The sequence below is a fragment of the Protopterus annectens genome, chromosome 2.part0 (assembly GCF_019279795.1).
Source record: "Protopterus annectens isolate FY-2018-M chromosome 2.part0, PAN1.0, whole genome shotgun sequence".
Lineage (NCBI taxonomy): Eukaryota > Metazoa > Chordata > Ceratodontiformes > Protopteridae > Protopterus > Protopterus annectens.
This window is the reverse complement of record NC_056728.1, coordinates 1,431,738,801-1,431,757,560: the sequence shown is the minus strand read 5'-3', so window position 1 is coordinate 1,431,757,560 and position 18,760 is coordinate 1,431,738,801. Positions and strand designations below refer to the sequence as shown.

Sequence of the window (18,760 nt, the reverse complement as noted above, 5' to 3'; positions counted from 1 at the left end):
GCAACCAAGCATACCTCCTTAACACAACTAACATCGCTTCATTCTGTAAACAGTACTGGCCCCCTCTAAGACACACTTTAAAGCATGTTTAGACACTTAAAGGATCTTAGCAGATTACTAGACTATCGACCCGAAGGTCATTTTATGCCCAGCCATTTCATCCCAATGCAATACCACAGAAATGTTAGTCAATACCCAAGACTGCATTTAGTGATGACTGTCCACGTCCAGAAGGGTTATGGGTGCTATCCTCAGTAAAAATTTATGCTGCCCCTTCCACTCATCCAAGTTTCTCTTGAACAGTGTCACAGAGGTGCTCCGTTTCACATGAATTGGTAGCCTGTTCCAAAGATGAGGCAGTCGCTGGGAGACAAATCTGTCCCTCCAGCGTGTCCCATTTAAGTCACAGGCCCTATTTAGATCCCTGGAACAAGTAGCCCTAGTCCCGTTTGATTTACAAATATGCAGCAAATTCATTAGGTTTGGGTCTTGGGTTGCTCTTTAGGCCAGGCATATGTCTCACTCAAGAAGTCTATTTAATATGGAGTATAATGACAGGGAATTTAGTCGGTCTGTGTAAAGCACATGCTGGTGTTCCTTGATTTTCTCTTTTAGAAACCTCTGAGGTCTCTCTAATTGCTGCAGGGGCTTAGTATGGTACATGCCAAATGGAGCATTATACCCAATTTTGGGCTGGATAAGTGCTGAGTATAGGGAGGTTATAACTTCTTTTGCTCTTGAGATGATGCCTTTACTAATCAAGTGTGCTACATAGAAAGCTTTCCTTATGATGGTAGACACATGGTGGTCGAAGTTAAGGTCACAGTCAACTTGTGATCCCAGATCCCTTACCACTTCATGGGTACTTAGGGTATTGTTGTTGATTTGATAGTGTGAAGGGACATTGTTTGCCCCGAAGGGAATGATGATCCATTTCTTTGCATTCAGTTTGAGACCATGACTAATACACCAGATGTTGTATACTGACATCATTTGGGGTTTCAGTGATTGTACCTAGTTTGCAGTCATCAGCAAATGTGGTCAGCCACAACCCCTTAGTTTTGACCTGAACTTCTCAGAAGTATAAACCAGCAGGGGGCCAGCTCTGACCCCTGTGACACTCTGCCACTGTGGCACTCTGCTGGTAACAGGTTTGCTGGTTGATGTAGACTCACCCACTTTGATAGTGTGTATCTGGTCTGTGAGCCAGCTGGCAACCCATCTTACAACAAAGGGGTTTACATTCAGTTTGCTAAGTTTATCAGTAATGCTTGGATGTGGGATTGTGTCGAAAGCCTCTGCCAAAGTGAGGTATGCTGGGAGCACAGATATGCCCTCATCAATGACCTTGGTCACACTTTCAAAGAAATCTACCAGATTTAACAAGTAGGATTTGCCCTTCACAAAGTCGAATTGGGTAGGATCCAGGGTTTGCAGGTTACCTATGTCTTTACTTATTAGGTCTATAATGATATGTTCCATGACTTACAGATGAGGGTGGTCAGGCGTATGGGTTTGTAATTCCCTGGGTTTGTTGCTACGCCACCTTTGTGGAAGGGAATAACTGTAGATTCTCTCCATTCCACAGGAACAAAGCCTGTGTTTAGGCTATGACTGAAAAGAGTACTTAGTAGTGATGCTAGTGCATATTTTGGCCTGTTTGGAAGACAGCCAGCATGTCGCCTGGTCCCACAGAGGCTGTGTTTTTGCCTTGCACAGGACTTTGAGGACTTGCTCTTCAGATATGCAGGGTGTGTGGAAGTTTGGGGGAAGTTTTTCTGCAAGTCAGCAGGGGATAATGAAATGAAATTTTCACCAAACCTATCCACTAGCAGGCTTGCTATCTCTGTGGGGGTCAGTGTGTGTGATACTGTTGGCCACTAGTTCTGCACATGCTTGGGTCCTACCCTTTAGGTTATGTACGTAGCTGTAAAAGGCCTTATGGTTATCCTTGGCTGTACTTGCTAAGTTTTTCTCAAAGGAGCCCTTGGAGGATTTTACAAGTTTTCATATTTGCATGTTGAGGCTGAGGAAGGTGCTTTTCTATTTTTGGAGTCTTGCCTTTGTTTTCTTGGACAGCAACTTTTTGCATTTATTGTAAAGTTTGTTGATGCTGGATGTCCACCATGACAGCTTGTTTTGGTACAGCCAAGTTTATACACTTATGCAAGTGACTCTACAGGGCTTTAATGTAAGCTTTGGAGTAGTTACCACTTCCAGCTTGGGGTGGGGCTTGGAATGCACTTATGCCTTCACTTAGGAAGCTATAGTTTGCCTTGGTGAAGTTATTTAGTCTGATTTCACGCTTTGTGAGTTCTGGTGTTAGTGTCAGCTTGAAGGTGACTGATTTGTGGTCAGTTTTAACTAATGAGGGTCCAATAATTGCAGCAGTGCACCTGTTTGACATGTTGGTGAAGACCAGATCTAGAATGTTTGTTCCTCTTGTTGGGGTACAGACAATTTGCTCCAGCGCATTTGAATTAACAAAGTCAAATAATGTTTGCACTAGCCAATTAGGGCTAGCGTAGGTTTCCCAGTTGATGGTGGGATAATTGATATCCCTCATAACCAGTGTGTTCGGTAAAATTTGGATTGTCTTCAGTTTGGTCAAGTAGGTTTCATGGGCATCGTGACCCAAGGAGGGGGATCTATAACAGGCTATGACTTGAATGGGGGTCCAGGGAGTGCAGTTTTTGGTTTATGCTCCTAGCATTTAGCAGCATGACCCTTATTTTGTTCTGATTGGTTAATTTCATGTCAGTAATGCTGTTTTTGAGACCTTGCCTAAAAAAGGCAATATGGGGGAGGGAACAGCCTTTGGCAGCAGCCAAAAGCCTAGAGTTGCCACGTGCAAATCGTCTCTGGCAAAGCAGCGAGGTTTGTTGACCATGGCTTCCCAGGCTGTCAGGAGCTGGATCCCCTTTGAATGATAGAAAAACTGAGCCAATTATTGAAATCAATAATTTTTTTGTTTATACTGTGACATCATTCTAGGTGAGGATAGTACGCTGCTCAAGGCTAGGGACATACCTGCCTGAGACACATACTCAGAGCTCAACCAAGTCTCTTTTCCTATAGTCCAGTGGAGTACATCTCAGGTCATTCACACCAGCATGAACTATGACATAGTCATGCATTATTTGATGAATCCTTGCACCGGACAGGCAGCTGACTGTGACTTTCTCTTTGTCCAACCTGGTGAGTGGGACATCCGTGTGTCTCACTTGAGAAACATCAGAAACAATCTCTTTCACATAATCTTTTTGCTCTGCAGGTAACGATACAGTGAACTCGTCTAAACCATGCGTATACCTCAACATAAATGTCCACATAAATTAATGGCAATTAAACACCTTAAAAACTATAGTGGTGGAGTGCATCAGTTTCTTTTCTAAGATTATAGCCACCTGCATAGTTTTCTTTGTGGGACTGGGTTTGATGAAGAAATAGTCTTTTTTTGGAAAGGCCACTGGGGACACAGAAGCAGGGTGCACAGACGAGGGGGTTTGGAGACCAGGCATGGCCAAAAAGACTCTGATTTTCTTAAAACACTTTTTAAGCTATAGACTCATTCAACAGAGGAGAATTACAAGCTTTCTTCAATACATCCTCCAAAGCTCAGTCCAATGGAGAGAAGGTCGCTATATTCAGGGCCTCATCCTCCAAAAGCTCATGTAACCTGCTGATCTCAGGGCCAGCTGATGATTTCTTCCAAGTGAATACATCCCTAAATCTAGCTTGCATTTGGGAAAAAGAAAACATATGGATTTCTGAACCTGTTAGTCCTCTGAGGAAACGGATTGATCAGACTCTACTACTTCCGAAACCTCAGGGTATGCACCCCATAATCACTAGCCTGAAGAATGGATCTAGCTATAGTCACCAGTTCAGTTGAAAACACAGTTAGAAACTGTTTCTTGCAAACTGGTGGGTCTTCTGTCTCTTTTTTGCATGCACTACTCTAGGGGGAGAATCCTTGGGAGTACACATATCAACACTGGCAACAGAATCTGCACCCCAGACTTCCCCTGCACCTTAAACAGTTTGGTTCTCCCATACCTCAACCAGGCAATGGTACAGCCCAGGAGGACGTCTGATCCTCCTATTACACACAAGTGTGGTACTGACACGACACCAGGAGATAAAAAAAGGTGAGTGGTCAATAGCCTGCCCAAGGCTACTATGGAGACACAAGTTGTAGGCTGAGGCACATTTCTTGATTTACTTCTATGTTTTTTATGTGCACAAGGGGTAGATTATGATGGTGGTGGAGGCGAGGGGTGGGGGTCCATATCTGTCAAAAAAAATAGCCAGAGCAATGCCAAAGAATAGCAGCACTGTCAGCCCAGTAAAAAAAGACAAACCTTAGTATTCTCCCTCTAAATAGGTATCTGAAGTCTATATTCTTCAGGGACAGTATTCTGAACACTGCACTAAATAAGAAGGTGGTAGTTTCAGCAACACAAAATACATGTCAAAAAAGTCCCCCAATTTTAATAAAAGTTTTTTAGACCCAAATTATTAGAACCAGCATAAAACAGCTTTAGACAAGAAAGAATGCATAGACTTATGAAATATTCCTGTCAAATGTTTAGCATACAAAATGGAACCAAAAATATAAAGTTTGCAACTGAAAATATGTCAATATGGCTTGTTTCCATGCGTATGATTGCCTATGTCATAAGTGATAATTCAATAAAGATTTTATTAAAAAGTGCAATTTAAACAAAAAAATGTTTAAAATGCTGTAAACATGCTCAATAACCGCAAATAATCATAACGCCAAAGAAAAAAACCCTGCAAAATCAGCACATTTTTCCACAAAGACTTTCAAATGAAACTTTTAATTAATGAAAATAAAATACATGATTAACTCACAGCTCTGGAAGCACGATGCAATGAAAGGAACTGTACCAAAAAAGACTTGATATAAAAACTCGGTCAAACCTTCACAAATTACCATAAAACACATTTTAAAGGTAAAAACCTCACAGAAACCAATAACTAGATTATAATAAACAGTAAAAGTCTAACACTGCAGGTAAAGTAAAACCTCAAGCACATATAATTTCCCAATCAGAAAAAAAGTCAAAGCAGCAAACTACAGTACTCATTCAGTGAGAGAAGAAAAAAAAAACACAAAGGGAGGAAAAAAAAAAAAACAAATGGTTTCTTATCTGAGCTCAGCAGCTGAAGAGATCCAGAGTAAGGCGTAGTCTTCCAAGAGATCCTTCTCTTACTATGGCATAAGAAAACTGAAAGTGTCCAGTCTGTGAGTCTGTAACGCAGTCTCTGTACTGCCAAGTGATTGGTCCATCACACCCAGTGACAGGCAGTGGTAGGGACTCTGTGTTTTGGTAGACCAACAGAAGAAGAGTTGCAGAGTACCACTACCTGAATGCTAGTAAATCAGTGTGTTTGTTGAGCATAAGCCTGCTGAGAAGCAAAATAAGGGATTCACAAAAAAAAAAAAAAAAAAAACCTGAAGCAAAGTCTACCCAATGGATTTAATATTAAGTTTTTGGTAAAAGTGTGCAACAGTGACCAACTGGAAGCAACACAAATATCTATAGTGGGCACAGTTCTGAAACAGGCTCTAGAAGTCACCTCCCATGAAATGCCCTTTGACTGCAATGGCCAAGAGCAGGCTGACATTTCCATACCATCAGCCAAGAACAGGCTGGCATTATGTCATGGCATGGCAAATCTGGAAACCTGGGGTGTAGGACAAGTACAGCTCCGTCTTCCTAAGCTCATGCACACTTCTGAGGTAGAACCCCAGCTGATAGTGAGCTTTCAGCATACTAATGATAATTTTTGCCCTCTTATGGACCTCTGTGAGGAAAACTGGAAGCCTCTTCAGGAAAAAGAAATTGACAGAAAGCACATATTTGTCTTGAAGGACATCACTTTCTTCTGAAAGAATAAATAAGCTGCTATACACATTTTATTTTTATTTGTTTTTGTTAACCAGGACAGAATACTGATCACTGCAAACAGTTTACATTCAGCCCAGGAGAGCCCAAGTGCAAAGAGGGCATTATTACAAAATTAAAGAAGTTACTTTTACTAATTTGTATATGATTTAGTTAAGTTCTTTAAGCTTGTATTAGTAATTCCAATAAATAGTTGCAGTGCATTTTCCCACTTAAGTGGTTTACCCATGGTATTAAACCCTAGTTTCTTTCTTATGAAGGGAGTAAGAGTAAGGACACTTCAGGGGTTGCGATTTCTTTAAGGCAGTTCACGGTCATTCAGCACCAGAGCTACATATCTATGAATGTTTCCACCCCATCCTTGTGCTCTTAAACCCAGTGTACCTCTGGTTGTCCACCACGCATGATGATTTGACCACATAATTCCCTCCCTCCCACTCCTCTTTTATTGACTGTTGTCAGTAAGCAGAAAATATTTTGAGAGTCTCTCCTGGTAAAGATCATATGTACTGCACTGAAACAAAATGTAGTGCTTTCATTCTGTTCCACCATTGTACCAAAGTTTGCTGGTGACTGTTCCATTACTATTTTTCAAATAAAATAATGATTGTATGTGGAATATAGGACTTAAAAGAAATGCAATGTCATAGCCTATGCTGTCCTCTTTCCTGGTGTGGGGCTCTTATGGGCGTAATTTAGTGATGTTCAATCGGGTCTACTTCACAGCATTGACATTTCATAACTTTGCATTTCATAACATTGAGACCAAAACATCTAAATCCCAAAACATTGAAAACCCAAAACATTGAAAACTCAGAACATTGAAAGTGGGGTCTATATTATATGAACGAAAGTTCATATGAAGGAACGCTCTAATGAGCGAAAATGCCGGGCATCGAAATGCTTTTTCTGGAGTCGCAGTACAGTGAAGATAGGAATATTTGCCCTTTCCTCAGTGTAGTGCAATCTCGGAGTTGGAATATATATTTAGTGGGGGGTGTATAACGTTCGATGTCTGGCAATTTCGTTCATAAGAGCGTTCGTTCATATGAACTTTCGCTCATATAATATAGACCCTTGAAAGTGTGCTTCATAGGTTCATAGGTTCATACTAGGCTATCTGCACTAGGGCATTTATAAGCCTAGTCAGAATGTTTTTGGCTTTCGCCACCTATTTTAAATTTATTTTGCTATGCCCTTTTTCGAGGTTAGTATACTGCGCCTCTGTCTAACAGTGACACAGAAGTGATACCCGGGGTAAACCTATGATCTCCCATCCACTCATCAAGATTCCTCTTGAAGAGAGTCAATGAGGGACGCTGCCTAACCTGGACTGGGATTTTATTCCAGAGTGAAGGGAGCCTCTGGGTTATGAATCTGTCCCTCCAGCATGTCCTATTTATTTCAGTGCTTTGGTTCAAGTCTCTCGAGCGCGTAGCTCGATGGGATTTGGATTTTCTGAGGTGCAGCATGTCCATTAATTCCAGGTTGGACATGGCTTTATACGTCAGGCACAGATCGCCTCTGAACAGGCGGTATGCCACTGAATAGAGCTGGAGTTTCTTTAACCGGGCAGCATATGGCATCTGTTTGAGCCCTTTGATCCTCTTGGTGAGGTACTTTTGGGGTCTTTCCAGTTGCTGCAGGTGTCTGGTAAGGTACATCCCAAAAGGGGCATTCTACTCAATTATGGGCCTGATGAGGGATGAGTAAAGAGGCACGATGACCTCCCCTGATCTAGATGTGAATCCCTTCATGATTAGGTGGGCTATATAAAATGTTTTTCTAACCACTTTGGCCACGTGGTTGTCAAATGAGAGACTGCTATCAACTTGGGTCCCCAGGTCCCTAATTACTTCTTCTGTACTTAATGGATTACCACCTATGTTGTAATTTGTGGGCACTTTGTTTTTGCCAAAGGGGATAACTATACACTTTTTGGCATTTAGCTTGAGGCCATGGCTCTGGCACCAGTTGTCTGTTTCTATGAGGCCCTTTTGGAGGATGCTTGTGTCGGATGGAGAGTCGATTATGGCGCCCAGTTTGCAGTCATCTACGAACTTGGTCAGCCACAGTCCTTCCGTGTTGGCCTGTACCTCCGAAAAATATATACCGAATAAGAGAGGTCCCAGGACTGAGCCTTGTGGGACACCACTTGTAACTGGTTTGGAGTCTGACATGGCTCCAGCAATTCTAACCATGTGGGTTCTGTCCTTGAGCCAGTTTGCAATCCATCTAGTGACATAGGGGTTTATATTTAAGCTGGTGAGCTTATCTATAATGCCCAAGTGGGGTATTGTATTGAAGGCTTTTGAGGTCCAGGTAGGCTGTGTGGACCACCTTCCCCTCGTCAATGGCCTTGGTGACTGTTTCAAAGAAATCAACCAGGTTTAAGAGGCAGGATCTGCCCTTAACAAAGCCGAACTGGGTAGGATCCAGTGTCTGTAGGTCCCCAATATCTTTATTTATGAGGTCCATGATGATCCTTTCCATAGTTTTGCAGACCAAGCTAGTCAGGATTATGGGGCGATAGTTTCCAGGATCCGTTGAGGCACCACCTTTATGGAGAGGGACCACTGTTGCTGTACGCCACTCTTTGGGCACATATCCTGTAGTAAGGCTGAGATTGAACAGTAGTTTTATGTTTGGGTTTAGCTCTTCTTGGAGTTCATGTAGGACGCAGCCCAGGATACCGTCTGGTCCCATTGATGCTGTATTTTTTGCTTTGGAGAGGGCGGCTCTTACCTGAGCATCTGAGATGTCAGGGGGGCAGCACTCTGCTGGGATAGATATTTGCCCTTTGGTGGGGAGGGGAGAAGTTTGCACTGAACCTGTCAGCTAGGATGTTGGCAATGTCTGTGGGTTCAGTGTATTTTTTGTCATTTTGGACTAATTCTGAGCATATCTGGGAATTACCACCCAGGTTCCTAACATAACTAAAGAAAGCCTTGTGATTATCCTTAGTGTCCTGTGCAATTTTTCTCTCGAAGCTGGCCTTAGACAATTTTATGAGTGCCCGTAGTTTTTTGCTAATGCTGATCAGTGATGCCTTTCCTTTTTGGGATTTTGCTCTATCATTTAGTAGCTTCCTCCTTCTATTGTATAGTTTGTTTACGGCTGGGGTCCACCAGACAGGACGTCTGCCTTTGGAGGATTGGGTCTTGGTTTTATTTGGGATTGCATGATCCATGCATTCCTGAAGGTGTTCATAGAATGCGTTTATAAAGGATTCTGCGGTCTGGGCCGTATTTTCCACAGGCCCGGGGCTTTGAAGGATTCCACCTCGGTTTTGAGGAGTGTGAAATTTGCATTTGGCAAGTTTTTCACTGTGGTTTTCTGGGCAGGGGTGGGGTTGGGATGTGAATATCCAGTGAGATTAGTTTATGGTCTGATCTTACCAGTGAGGGATACACTTCTGGTCTGGAGCATAGAGTCCCCATGTTGGTGATGATCAGGTCCAGTATGTTTTCCCTCTTGTGGGAGTGGTAACAAGCTGTTCCATAACATTTGAGTTTATAAATTCTAGGAACCTTTGGGCTAGGGTGTTGGAGCTAGAGTAATGCTCCCAGTCTATGTTTGGGTAGTTGAAGTCGCCCAATATAATGGTGTTTGGAGAGACCTTCATATTTTCCAGTGTTCTCAGGAAGGCCGAGTGGGGTTCCTGGGTTTGGGAGGGTGGTCTGTAGCAGGCTATAAACTGGAAGGCAGTTTTACCCACTGTTAGTTGCACATGGATAGTCTCTGATGCTTCGTGCTTTGCCACCAACCTGGAGGTGTGGGTATCTTTGATGAATATCAATACTCCCTCCTTTGTGGTTCGGTCCAAGTTTTGGGGCGAAAAGCATGGTATGAGGTATAAACTGGTAGTGCTGGGGTGCTCTCGGGAGCCCTGAACCAGGTTTCTGTTACTGCACAGATATCGATGTTCTCCATGCTAAGGAGAGTTTCGCGTGCATCTTGAGGTTTAGACTTCTGGCATTGAGTAGCATTACTCTTAGTTTCTTATCCCTTGTGATACCTATGGAGGTGGGTTTGTCTTTTGAGCCTTGCCTAAAAAGGCACTATGGGGTAGCAAGAGCCTTTGCCAATATCCGAAAGCCCAGGGGTGACAGGTGCAAGCTGTCCCTAGCGAAGCATCGTGGCTTGTCGAGCATATCATCCCAAGCTGACAGGCATTGGATCCCCTTTGAATGACACCAGTACTTAAGCCAATTGTTGAAATTGATCATCTTGTCTTCATATTGTGGCATCATTCTTGGTGAGGGTAAGATGCTACTCAAGGTCAGGGTCATACCGGCCTGGGCTACATGCTCAGAGAGCTCCTTTATGTCTCTTTTCATGTATTCCAGGGAGGGAGGTACGTCTCAGGTCATTCACACCAGCATGGACAATGACTGAGTCATATTTGTACTTGCCTTGGAGTGACCTGAGTGCTTGTGTTATGTGGCAGATCCTAGCACCTGACAGGCTGCTCACCATGACCCTCTCCTTGTTCGGCCTGGTGAGTGGGACGTCAGTGTGCCTGACGATAGAGTCACCTATTACAAGTGTATCAGGTGTGTTGTTTAGTCTTAAGGGCTGTGACTGTTCGGCACACTGGCTTTGTGAGATATGTGTTGCACGTGTTTTGTTTTGGGGTAGCGGTTGCTTGGGTGTCTGCTTTGGAGGTCTCTGCTGCTTAGGCAGATCTTTATTTAGAGCCTCCGAGTATGTTTTTGTGTGATTATGTGTTTGGTTTGCTATCGTGGTAGGTCTATGTGAGACTGGAATTGTAGTGAGTGTGGCTTCCTTCTCCTCCTGACTGGTTATGCCAGTACTAAGTTGAGAGAGCTTAGCCTCCAGTTTGGCTATATGGTTGCATCTCTCACATGTGTTGGAATTTGTTGGGAGGAGGAGACGGTTGTCTGTGTACATGAGGCAGTTGTAACATTGCCTCAAGATTCCCAGATTCACCAGCTGGACCGGAGAGGAGATTGACAACTGACCTTTGGACATGCTAGAATAATATTGGGAATTCCTTAATAACTGAAAACAAGGGCCAGTGGGGAGTGAGGGTGTAGTGCTTTTAATTTTTAGTGCTGACTTATATAACTGCTTTAGTGAGCAAGTGCCAGGTAACTTAAGTGCAATGTGTTACAGGTAACTTAAATGCAAAAACGACAAACAGTAACTTTCTTTCAAGTGAAACAAGGAAATAAGTACAGTAAGCAATGCAGATATCACTAGTGATCCACAGAAGCACTGAGAAGCCGCGTATTAGGTGGAATTAGCGTTCCAGGGAAATAACAAGCAAACAAACAACAAGCATATAAACAAAGCTAGATTCAGCAGGCCTGGATCTAGTCTATGCTACAGCAAACAAGGTGTACCAATTTCAGTAAGATACAGTTCAAATATTCAGGCACTATAAACCTTTAACCAGAAATTCCCAGCTCAGAAGGGCAGAGTCCAGCCTCTCCTCCCAAAAGAGTGCAGACCACAAACCCTCTTAATGTAAAATAACTGGCCTGAAAGCCCAAGTGCTTAAACCAGAATTAATACACTTTTAGAATAACAGACACTGAGCCCTCAATCAGCAGTTCCCAACCTAGAAGGATGTAAGCTACCTGTTCTGCCACTACAGTGCAGACCACAAACCCTCTCAGTGCAAAACAACTGGTCCGAAGCCCAAGTGTTTAAACCAAAAGGCTTAGAATGAGTTACACCAAGCAGTAATAAATACAATTGAGTACTTTTAAGATGATGCAAAAGTAAAATAAAGTAGGTAGAAACACAAGTACAGTAAAAGCAGATGAATTTTTTTTTTTTTCTGAACAAGTGCCGAGATCAAAGAAACAGATTTGAGTGCTGAAACTAGAAAACTGGCTAGTTATAAGAAAAAAAACTAAGCTAGAAGGCTTCCCTCCAACACAGAAGGGCTTGGGGGCTCAAAAGCCTACAAATAGTCTATACCACTTAACAGGAAAGGCAGGAAACAAGCTTTTTTTTTTTCTGTTTCCCAGATGCTCTCTTTGTACATAGTAGGAGTGCCTGAAATCAGAATATGCACTCAGTTGAGTGAGCAAATGAGATGGGCCCAGAAGGAGTATCCAAACACAAATTTACAAGAGGGGTGGGCAGTTTCAAGGCCACTAAGATTAACACCAAAACCAAAACAAAAACAGGGAGGGTAGGTGGGACTAACTGAAGAGCAGAGTCAAAACTTCCAGTTCAGTTAATATTCCTGCAACACAGTTAAAATCAATTTAAATACTGTATTTTTTTGAAAAAAAAAAGTGCAGATAAAGGTACTTAAATTCTCTTACACGTCCAGTTGAATACAGCAAGTTCTTAGCCGGCCAAAGCTGAGGTTTTTAAGCAGAAAATATTTAAATTCAGCAAACACTGACTAACTTCCAGTTCAGTTAATATTCCTAGAACACAGTTAAAATCAATTTAAATACTGTATTTTTTTTAAAACAAAAGTGCAGATAAAGGTACTTAAATTCTCTTATACGTCCAGTTGAATACAGCAAGTTCTTAGCCGGCCAAAGCTGAGGTTTTTAAGCATAACACTGAAAACTGTAATACATATGTAAATAACATCCTCTCCACCTATAACACGACTTAACTAACAAACACTTTCTACTACATTATTGCAGGTGGGCAAGACCCCCTGCAACCCCCACCCCCTGTAAATTAAATATACCAACTCCAAGATCGCACTACAGTGAAAAAAAGTTAATTTCCTAACCTCGCTGTATTACAATCACCATAAACTGAGGTTAGGAAATTAACTTTTTTCCACTGTAGTGCAATCTTGGAGTTGGTATATTTAATTTACGGGGGGGGGGGGTGCATAGTAGAAAGTGTCTTTGGTAGTTAGGCGTTGTTGTAGGTGGAGGTGGTGTTATTTATGTGTGCAATGTAGTTTTCAATGTTATGAAGCACACTTTCAATGTTCTGAGTTTTCAATGTTTTGGTTTTTCAGTGTTTTGAATTTTCAGTGTTATGGTCTCAGTGTTATGAAAGTCAAAGTTATGAAATTTCAATGTTATGAAGTTGACCCGTTCTATCGGGGTGAAACGCCGGACACCCAGACAGTGCTAATATTTAATGAATGCAGTTGAATTCATTAAAAGTTACCTTTGAACAGGTGTCCCGTGTTTCAGTTTGTGTTTTTGTGTTTTTTTTTTTAATTTGTCAGGATGTTATGACAAATGGCAGTATTTGAACTGAAAACACCTGCAGCCACATGTCATCGTAATACTAAGCATGATGATAGGCCAAAGCAGGAGTGCACAAAGCTCCACCTAAATAATAGCATTTTATGAAGAAAATATCTTAAAATCACTTACATGTGTTTTTTAACTGAACATGGAATCAGCAAATTCACAAGTCCAGCACCAGTGCACTATTTGATTGCACATGATCTTTAAGCTATTTAAATGCATTTGCCCTCCTATGAGTGTCCAACAAAGCAAACAGTGTTCCACTTTTTAACACAGTCTCTCAAGGTGCCTGCCCTTGCTATAAATTTGTATTTTGTAGCTCACCCTGGTCTCATCTAATCTGCTCATACTAGTAAGCACTCAAGGATTAAACTGGGAAGTTTCTCCCCTTAGACTTCTAAGCTTAAGATACCTCTCTTCTATACTGTTCTTCCTGATTAGTGTTAGATTTACATTACTCACCTGAACATCTAAGCACTGGCAAGATGGAAGGTCAGCTTACTACTTTCAACCCTGCTGCCAGCCTTTTAGCATGATGTTTACTAAGATAGTGCATAAATTGCCTTATAGTTACAGATAATGAACTTATACTCAATACTAATAATTCCATCTCTTAGACGTGCAAATGCCTATTTAAACTGGGGGCTTCTCTTACACTTTAGATCTTTTCCTGTGAGCTTCATGCCCCTCCATCATGATCCTCCTCCTCTAATCACACCAAAATGTTTTATTTTGAAGCTGTAAATTAATCACTTCCAAAGCCCCTTAGAAATAAGATTAAGTATCAGCTAAAATCAGACCACTTATCTCATGCATACCTCCCCCAGAGTCACTTTGTGAAAAAGAACTCACAGCAGCAACAGAAATGCTTTGACTATATCATCAGGTATGCTGATTCATCACTCACAAGGTTTGACAAGGAGAAGGTTACAGTGAGTTGTCTTTCAAGTGCCAAGAACTGTATTCCACACCAGAGGTCAATTCCTCGTTGGTCAAATCCGACCACAAGCCTTAGACATCCGCATCCTGCCCCCCCCATTAGGGAAACCACTGTAAAAAAATTCTCCAAAGCCAACTTCACGCTTCTTAAGACAGAAGTGGCAAACTTCACAACACACATTCAGACGGAAAATAGAGGTACGACTGCTGAAGCCTACACAAATGCACTTTATAAGCACTTACACGAGTGCATGGATCATGCAATCCCTAACAGAACCAAGATGCTATCCTCCAAAAAAAGGAAGCCAATCTGGTGGACCTCTGCCATAAACAAACTCTACAACAGAAGAAAGAAACTGTTGCAAAAATGAGTAAAATCCCATGATTGGAGGAACTCCCTGGTCAGCCTCGGTAAGAAGCTGAGATCCCTCATAAAATCCTCCTAGGCTAGTTATGAAAACAAAATCGCCACTGATTCTAAAGACAACCACAAAGCATTCTATAGCTATGTCAAGAATCTCAATAGCAATACTCAGATCTGCTCTGAGTTACAGCACAATGGCACTAAATATACAGAACCAACTGATATTGCCAACATCCTGGCAGATAGGTTCAGTGCTAACTTCGCCCCCCTCACCCCCTAAAGGGCCCATATCTATAAAGGTAAAATGCAAAGTTACTGTAATCACGGCTGCACAAGTAAAAAACACACTCTCCAAAGCCAAGAACACAGCACTCATGGGACCTGACAACATCTCAGGCTGCGTTCTACACGAACTGCAGAATGAACTGGCACCCCACCTAAGCACCATGTTCAATCATAGCCTCACCTAAGGCTTTGTGCCCACTGAATGGTGCACAGCGATGGTTATCCCACTCCACAAAGGAAGAGCCACCACAGACCCCAGGAACTTCCGCCCTATTAGCCTAACGAGCCTGGCCTGCAAGGCCATGGAACTTATCACAGAACTTATAAATAAACTCATTGGTAATCTCCAAACTCTGGACCCCACACAGTTCGGGTTTGTAAAAGGCAGATCATGTCCTCTAAACCTGGTAGGCTTCTTTGAAGCAGTCACCAAAGCCATAAACGTGGGTAAGGTGGTTCACACAGCCTATCTAGATCTCACCAAGGCTTTTGACACCATCCCCCACTCTGGAATTATAGATGAACTCGCTAAACTAGGTATAAATCCCTATGTCGCAAGATGGGTTGCCAACTGGTTCACTGACAGAACCCACACTGTGAAAGTAGCAGACTCCAAATCTGACTTCAGACCAGTGACAAGTGAAGTACTGCAGGGTTCAGTCCTGGGTCCCCTCCTATTTGGTATCTACTTTTCTGAAGTACAGGTTAACACAGAAGGTCTTTGGCTAACGAAGTCTGCAGATGACTGCAAACTAGGAGCCATAATCAAAACTCCTAACGATGTGGACATCCTACAAAAGGGCCTCACTGAGACAGATACCTGGTGTCAATGCCATGGCCTCAAGCTCAATGCCAAAAAGTGCATTGTCAGCCCCTTTGGTAAAAACTCTGTACCCATGAGCTACCACATAGGTGGTAGTCTACTTAACATCGAAAGTGTGATGAGACCTTGGGACACAGGTGGACAGTAGTCTCTCCTTTGATAACCACATTGCCACAGTAGTCAGGAAATCCTTCTATGTAGCACACCTCATCACAAAAGGTTTCTCATCCAGGAAAAAAGAGATCATTGTTCCCCTCTACTCTTCACTCATTAGACCCATTATACAGTACAACGCCCCTTTTGGTATGTACTTCACAAGACATCTACAACAACTGGAAAAGCAGCAGAAATACCTCACAAAGAGGATTACCGGCCTCAAACAGATGCCCTATGCAGACCGTTTCAAAAAACTCTAGCTTTACTCCGTTGCATATCGCCTACTCAGAGGTGATCTCTGTCTAACATAAAAAGCTATGTCAAACCCAGAGCTGTTGGACATGCTCCACTTAAAGAAATCCCAATCCCTCAGAGTTTCACATTCTAGGGACCTAAACCTTGTCACCACAATAAACAGAACATGCTGGAGGGATAGATTCCTGTCCCAGAGACTTCTCTTACTCTGGAACAAACTACCTATCGTTATCAAACAAAGCTCCTCATTAGCACTCTTCAAGAAAAATCTTGATAACTGGATGAGAAATAGGAAATTCACCCTGGGGATCACCTCTGTGGCTCTGCTCGACAGGGGCACAGGAAAATAATTTTCTTTGGTGGCGAAAGCCAGGGTACCTTTATGGCTAGGTTTATATAGGCCCTACGGCCAATAGCCTAGTACCTACCTATGAACCTATTACAAAGGCCCTAAGGACCCTAACTCCTGACAAATATGACCAGGACACAATGGCCTTAGAATATCTATGAATCTGTATACACAATATAACAATACAAAAGAAAACATCAAGCATAAATATGTAAACAGAAGAAAGGACTAACAAACTAATAAACTTGGAAAATGCTTACAGAAAAGATGAGAATACATATACAAAAATATATAGAGTCTAAATGGACAAAAAAGGAGAGTGGCTAGAGAGGAACGCATTACGAAACGTCAGCAGTAACTGTCCACAGAATGCAGAAGACAATTTCCATGAAGGGAACACATGAAATTGCTGTCATGTGATAGGCCCAGAAGAGAGACACTTCCATTGGACTTGTTTTATGGAGACAATGCCTGAGGAGAAAGTGCAATTTATTGTACAATGATAAGCTTTTTGGAGCATGTGGTAAGGATTCCCAGAGTTAAGCTATCTGAATTGAGAAGCCTTGGTTGATGTGCCAAAATTCTCTTCTGGTGTTTGTAGAAATAAGCTCTGAGTAAGAGAGATTTTTGAGGTTGAAGGAAAGAGTTCTCATTGTTAGCTTACTGACAAAACCAGGGAAGGTTTCAGAGTTTAATATCCTGAAGGATGGAAACCTAGGAAGGAGATAGTACTATTGAGCAGTCATTCTGATATTTATGGACATCAAGCTTATTCTAATGCTCTGTATTCCCAAAGTATAACCACATAATCCTCTTACTGGAGAGCTCAGAACAACAACAAAACATGGCATTTCTCCTGCTAGTGGGGTTGGTCTTTTTTGGTCTTACTGCACCATAATGACTTCAAAAGTAAAAAGCCATGGGCATTCAGAAGTTGCGCAGCTAAAACACTGGTAGGTCCTTAAGGGGTTATTTGCAAATATCCCATGGGCCTCCATTACAGGAGATTTAAGGTATTAAAAAAGGAAAACTTTAGTTTGGCTGGGTATTTTTTTGGCATAGCTATATATCTATATATATCTGTATCTCTATCTACCTATCCACACACAGACACACACACACACACATATATATATATATATATATATATATATATATATATATATATATAGTTCAGTTGTTTACTCCAAATTAGAAACGTAATTAGCCAGTCTAACTGAACATTTTTATATGTTAAGTTACACAGTACAACTATGGCTACTGAAGTCACTTTTCATCTTACCTCATTTGGAGGGATTACAGCAAATGGCTTAATTACTGCTGCTAAAGGAATACGTGCTTGTTTTGCCATATCTGAAGTACTTGGAAAGCAATAACTTGTGCAGCGAATTAACCGAGGACTGGCATTGCCTAAAAGTCAGAAAAAAAATAATTACTCTCAAAACCTATACACTAATACTGCAACTTTCTATCCAATATCAATTTCACTGTCTAAGGTTTAAATGAGATACATTCATGCATAATAACAGTTACAAGTACAGCCATAATCTGTTCAGCATACTTTACAAAAGGATTCATATCACTGCTGACTTTCAGCACAGCTACAAATGACCTAATTTTCTAATGAGGACTACATTTTAAATGAAAACATTTCACGCTCTGAAGTTAAGAATCCTTCATAGCAGTGAGATTAAAATTATATAGGGTTAGAGCGATCTTCACAAATTTTCCCTACAATCGTAAAAACTGAAATCTGCCTGAAAAAAAATAATAGGTTCAGCTATAAAGCATGCTGAAAGGGAGAACCACTGACTCACAGTATAAATAATACAAGCTCATCTGTTTTTCTGGCAGACATTTCTCTACAAACTGAAAATGTTTATAAATCATCAGTGTGCTAGCATGGGAAGACATACAGAGGGAGATGTGAGGTCTACGTCAGCTTTCTTCAGAAACCAGAAGACAGAACATGAATTGGAATGGAGGGGGTTACTTTCCTCATACCTGTGTAATGCCTTAACAAAGTAGGCTTGTATTCACTAGAGACAAAAAGACATGGCTCCAAGGTAGATGGGAGTGCAAATAAGCAGTTATCTGGAAGGATAAGTGCAGTACACCTGCAATGCTCAGTGCAGTGTTACTAAGGATGAAGATGCAGTCTACCTCTAAATTAATGTCCTGTCTTCTGCTTCATCCTCCAATCCGCTATATGTTTATATACATTACACCTAGTCTGTGACTGCCTTTCTCTTAACCACCTGCAGAAAAGACTACCCAAATTTACCTGTTTTATCATTTAAAACTTTACTGTAATACCCACTACTGTCAGCTGTGGTCAGAAAAATAAATTAAAAGTGTAAAACAGAAATATTTCTGCAATGTTTTAATAGAGATTAAACAGCCTTACAGTAATCTTAGGTATACAACCTATAGTTTATTTTT

The 18,760-nt window shown here is 41.6% G+C and overlaps 1 protein-coding gene across 1 annotated transcript in view; it reads right to left on the bottom strand.

The window, feature by feature from the left end:
• Nucleotides 1-18,760, bottom strand: part of SEC24D (SEC24 homolog D, COPII coat complex component) — an 866,900-nt gene that overhangs the window by 430,581 nt on the left and 417,559 nt on the right. Inside the window, exon 8 of the mRNA XM_044061657.1 lies at nt 17,601-17,728. Coding sequence (XP_043917592.1) covers nt 17,601-17,728 — 128 coding nt within the window. The remainder of the gene's footprint in view (nt 1-17,600; nt 17,729-18,760) is intronic.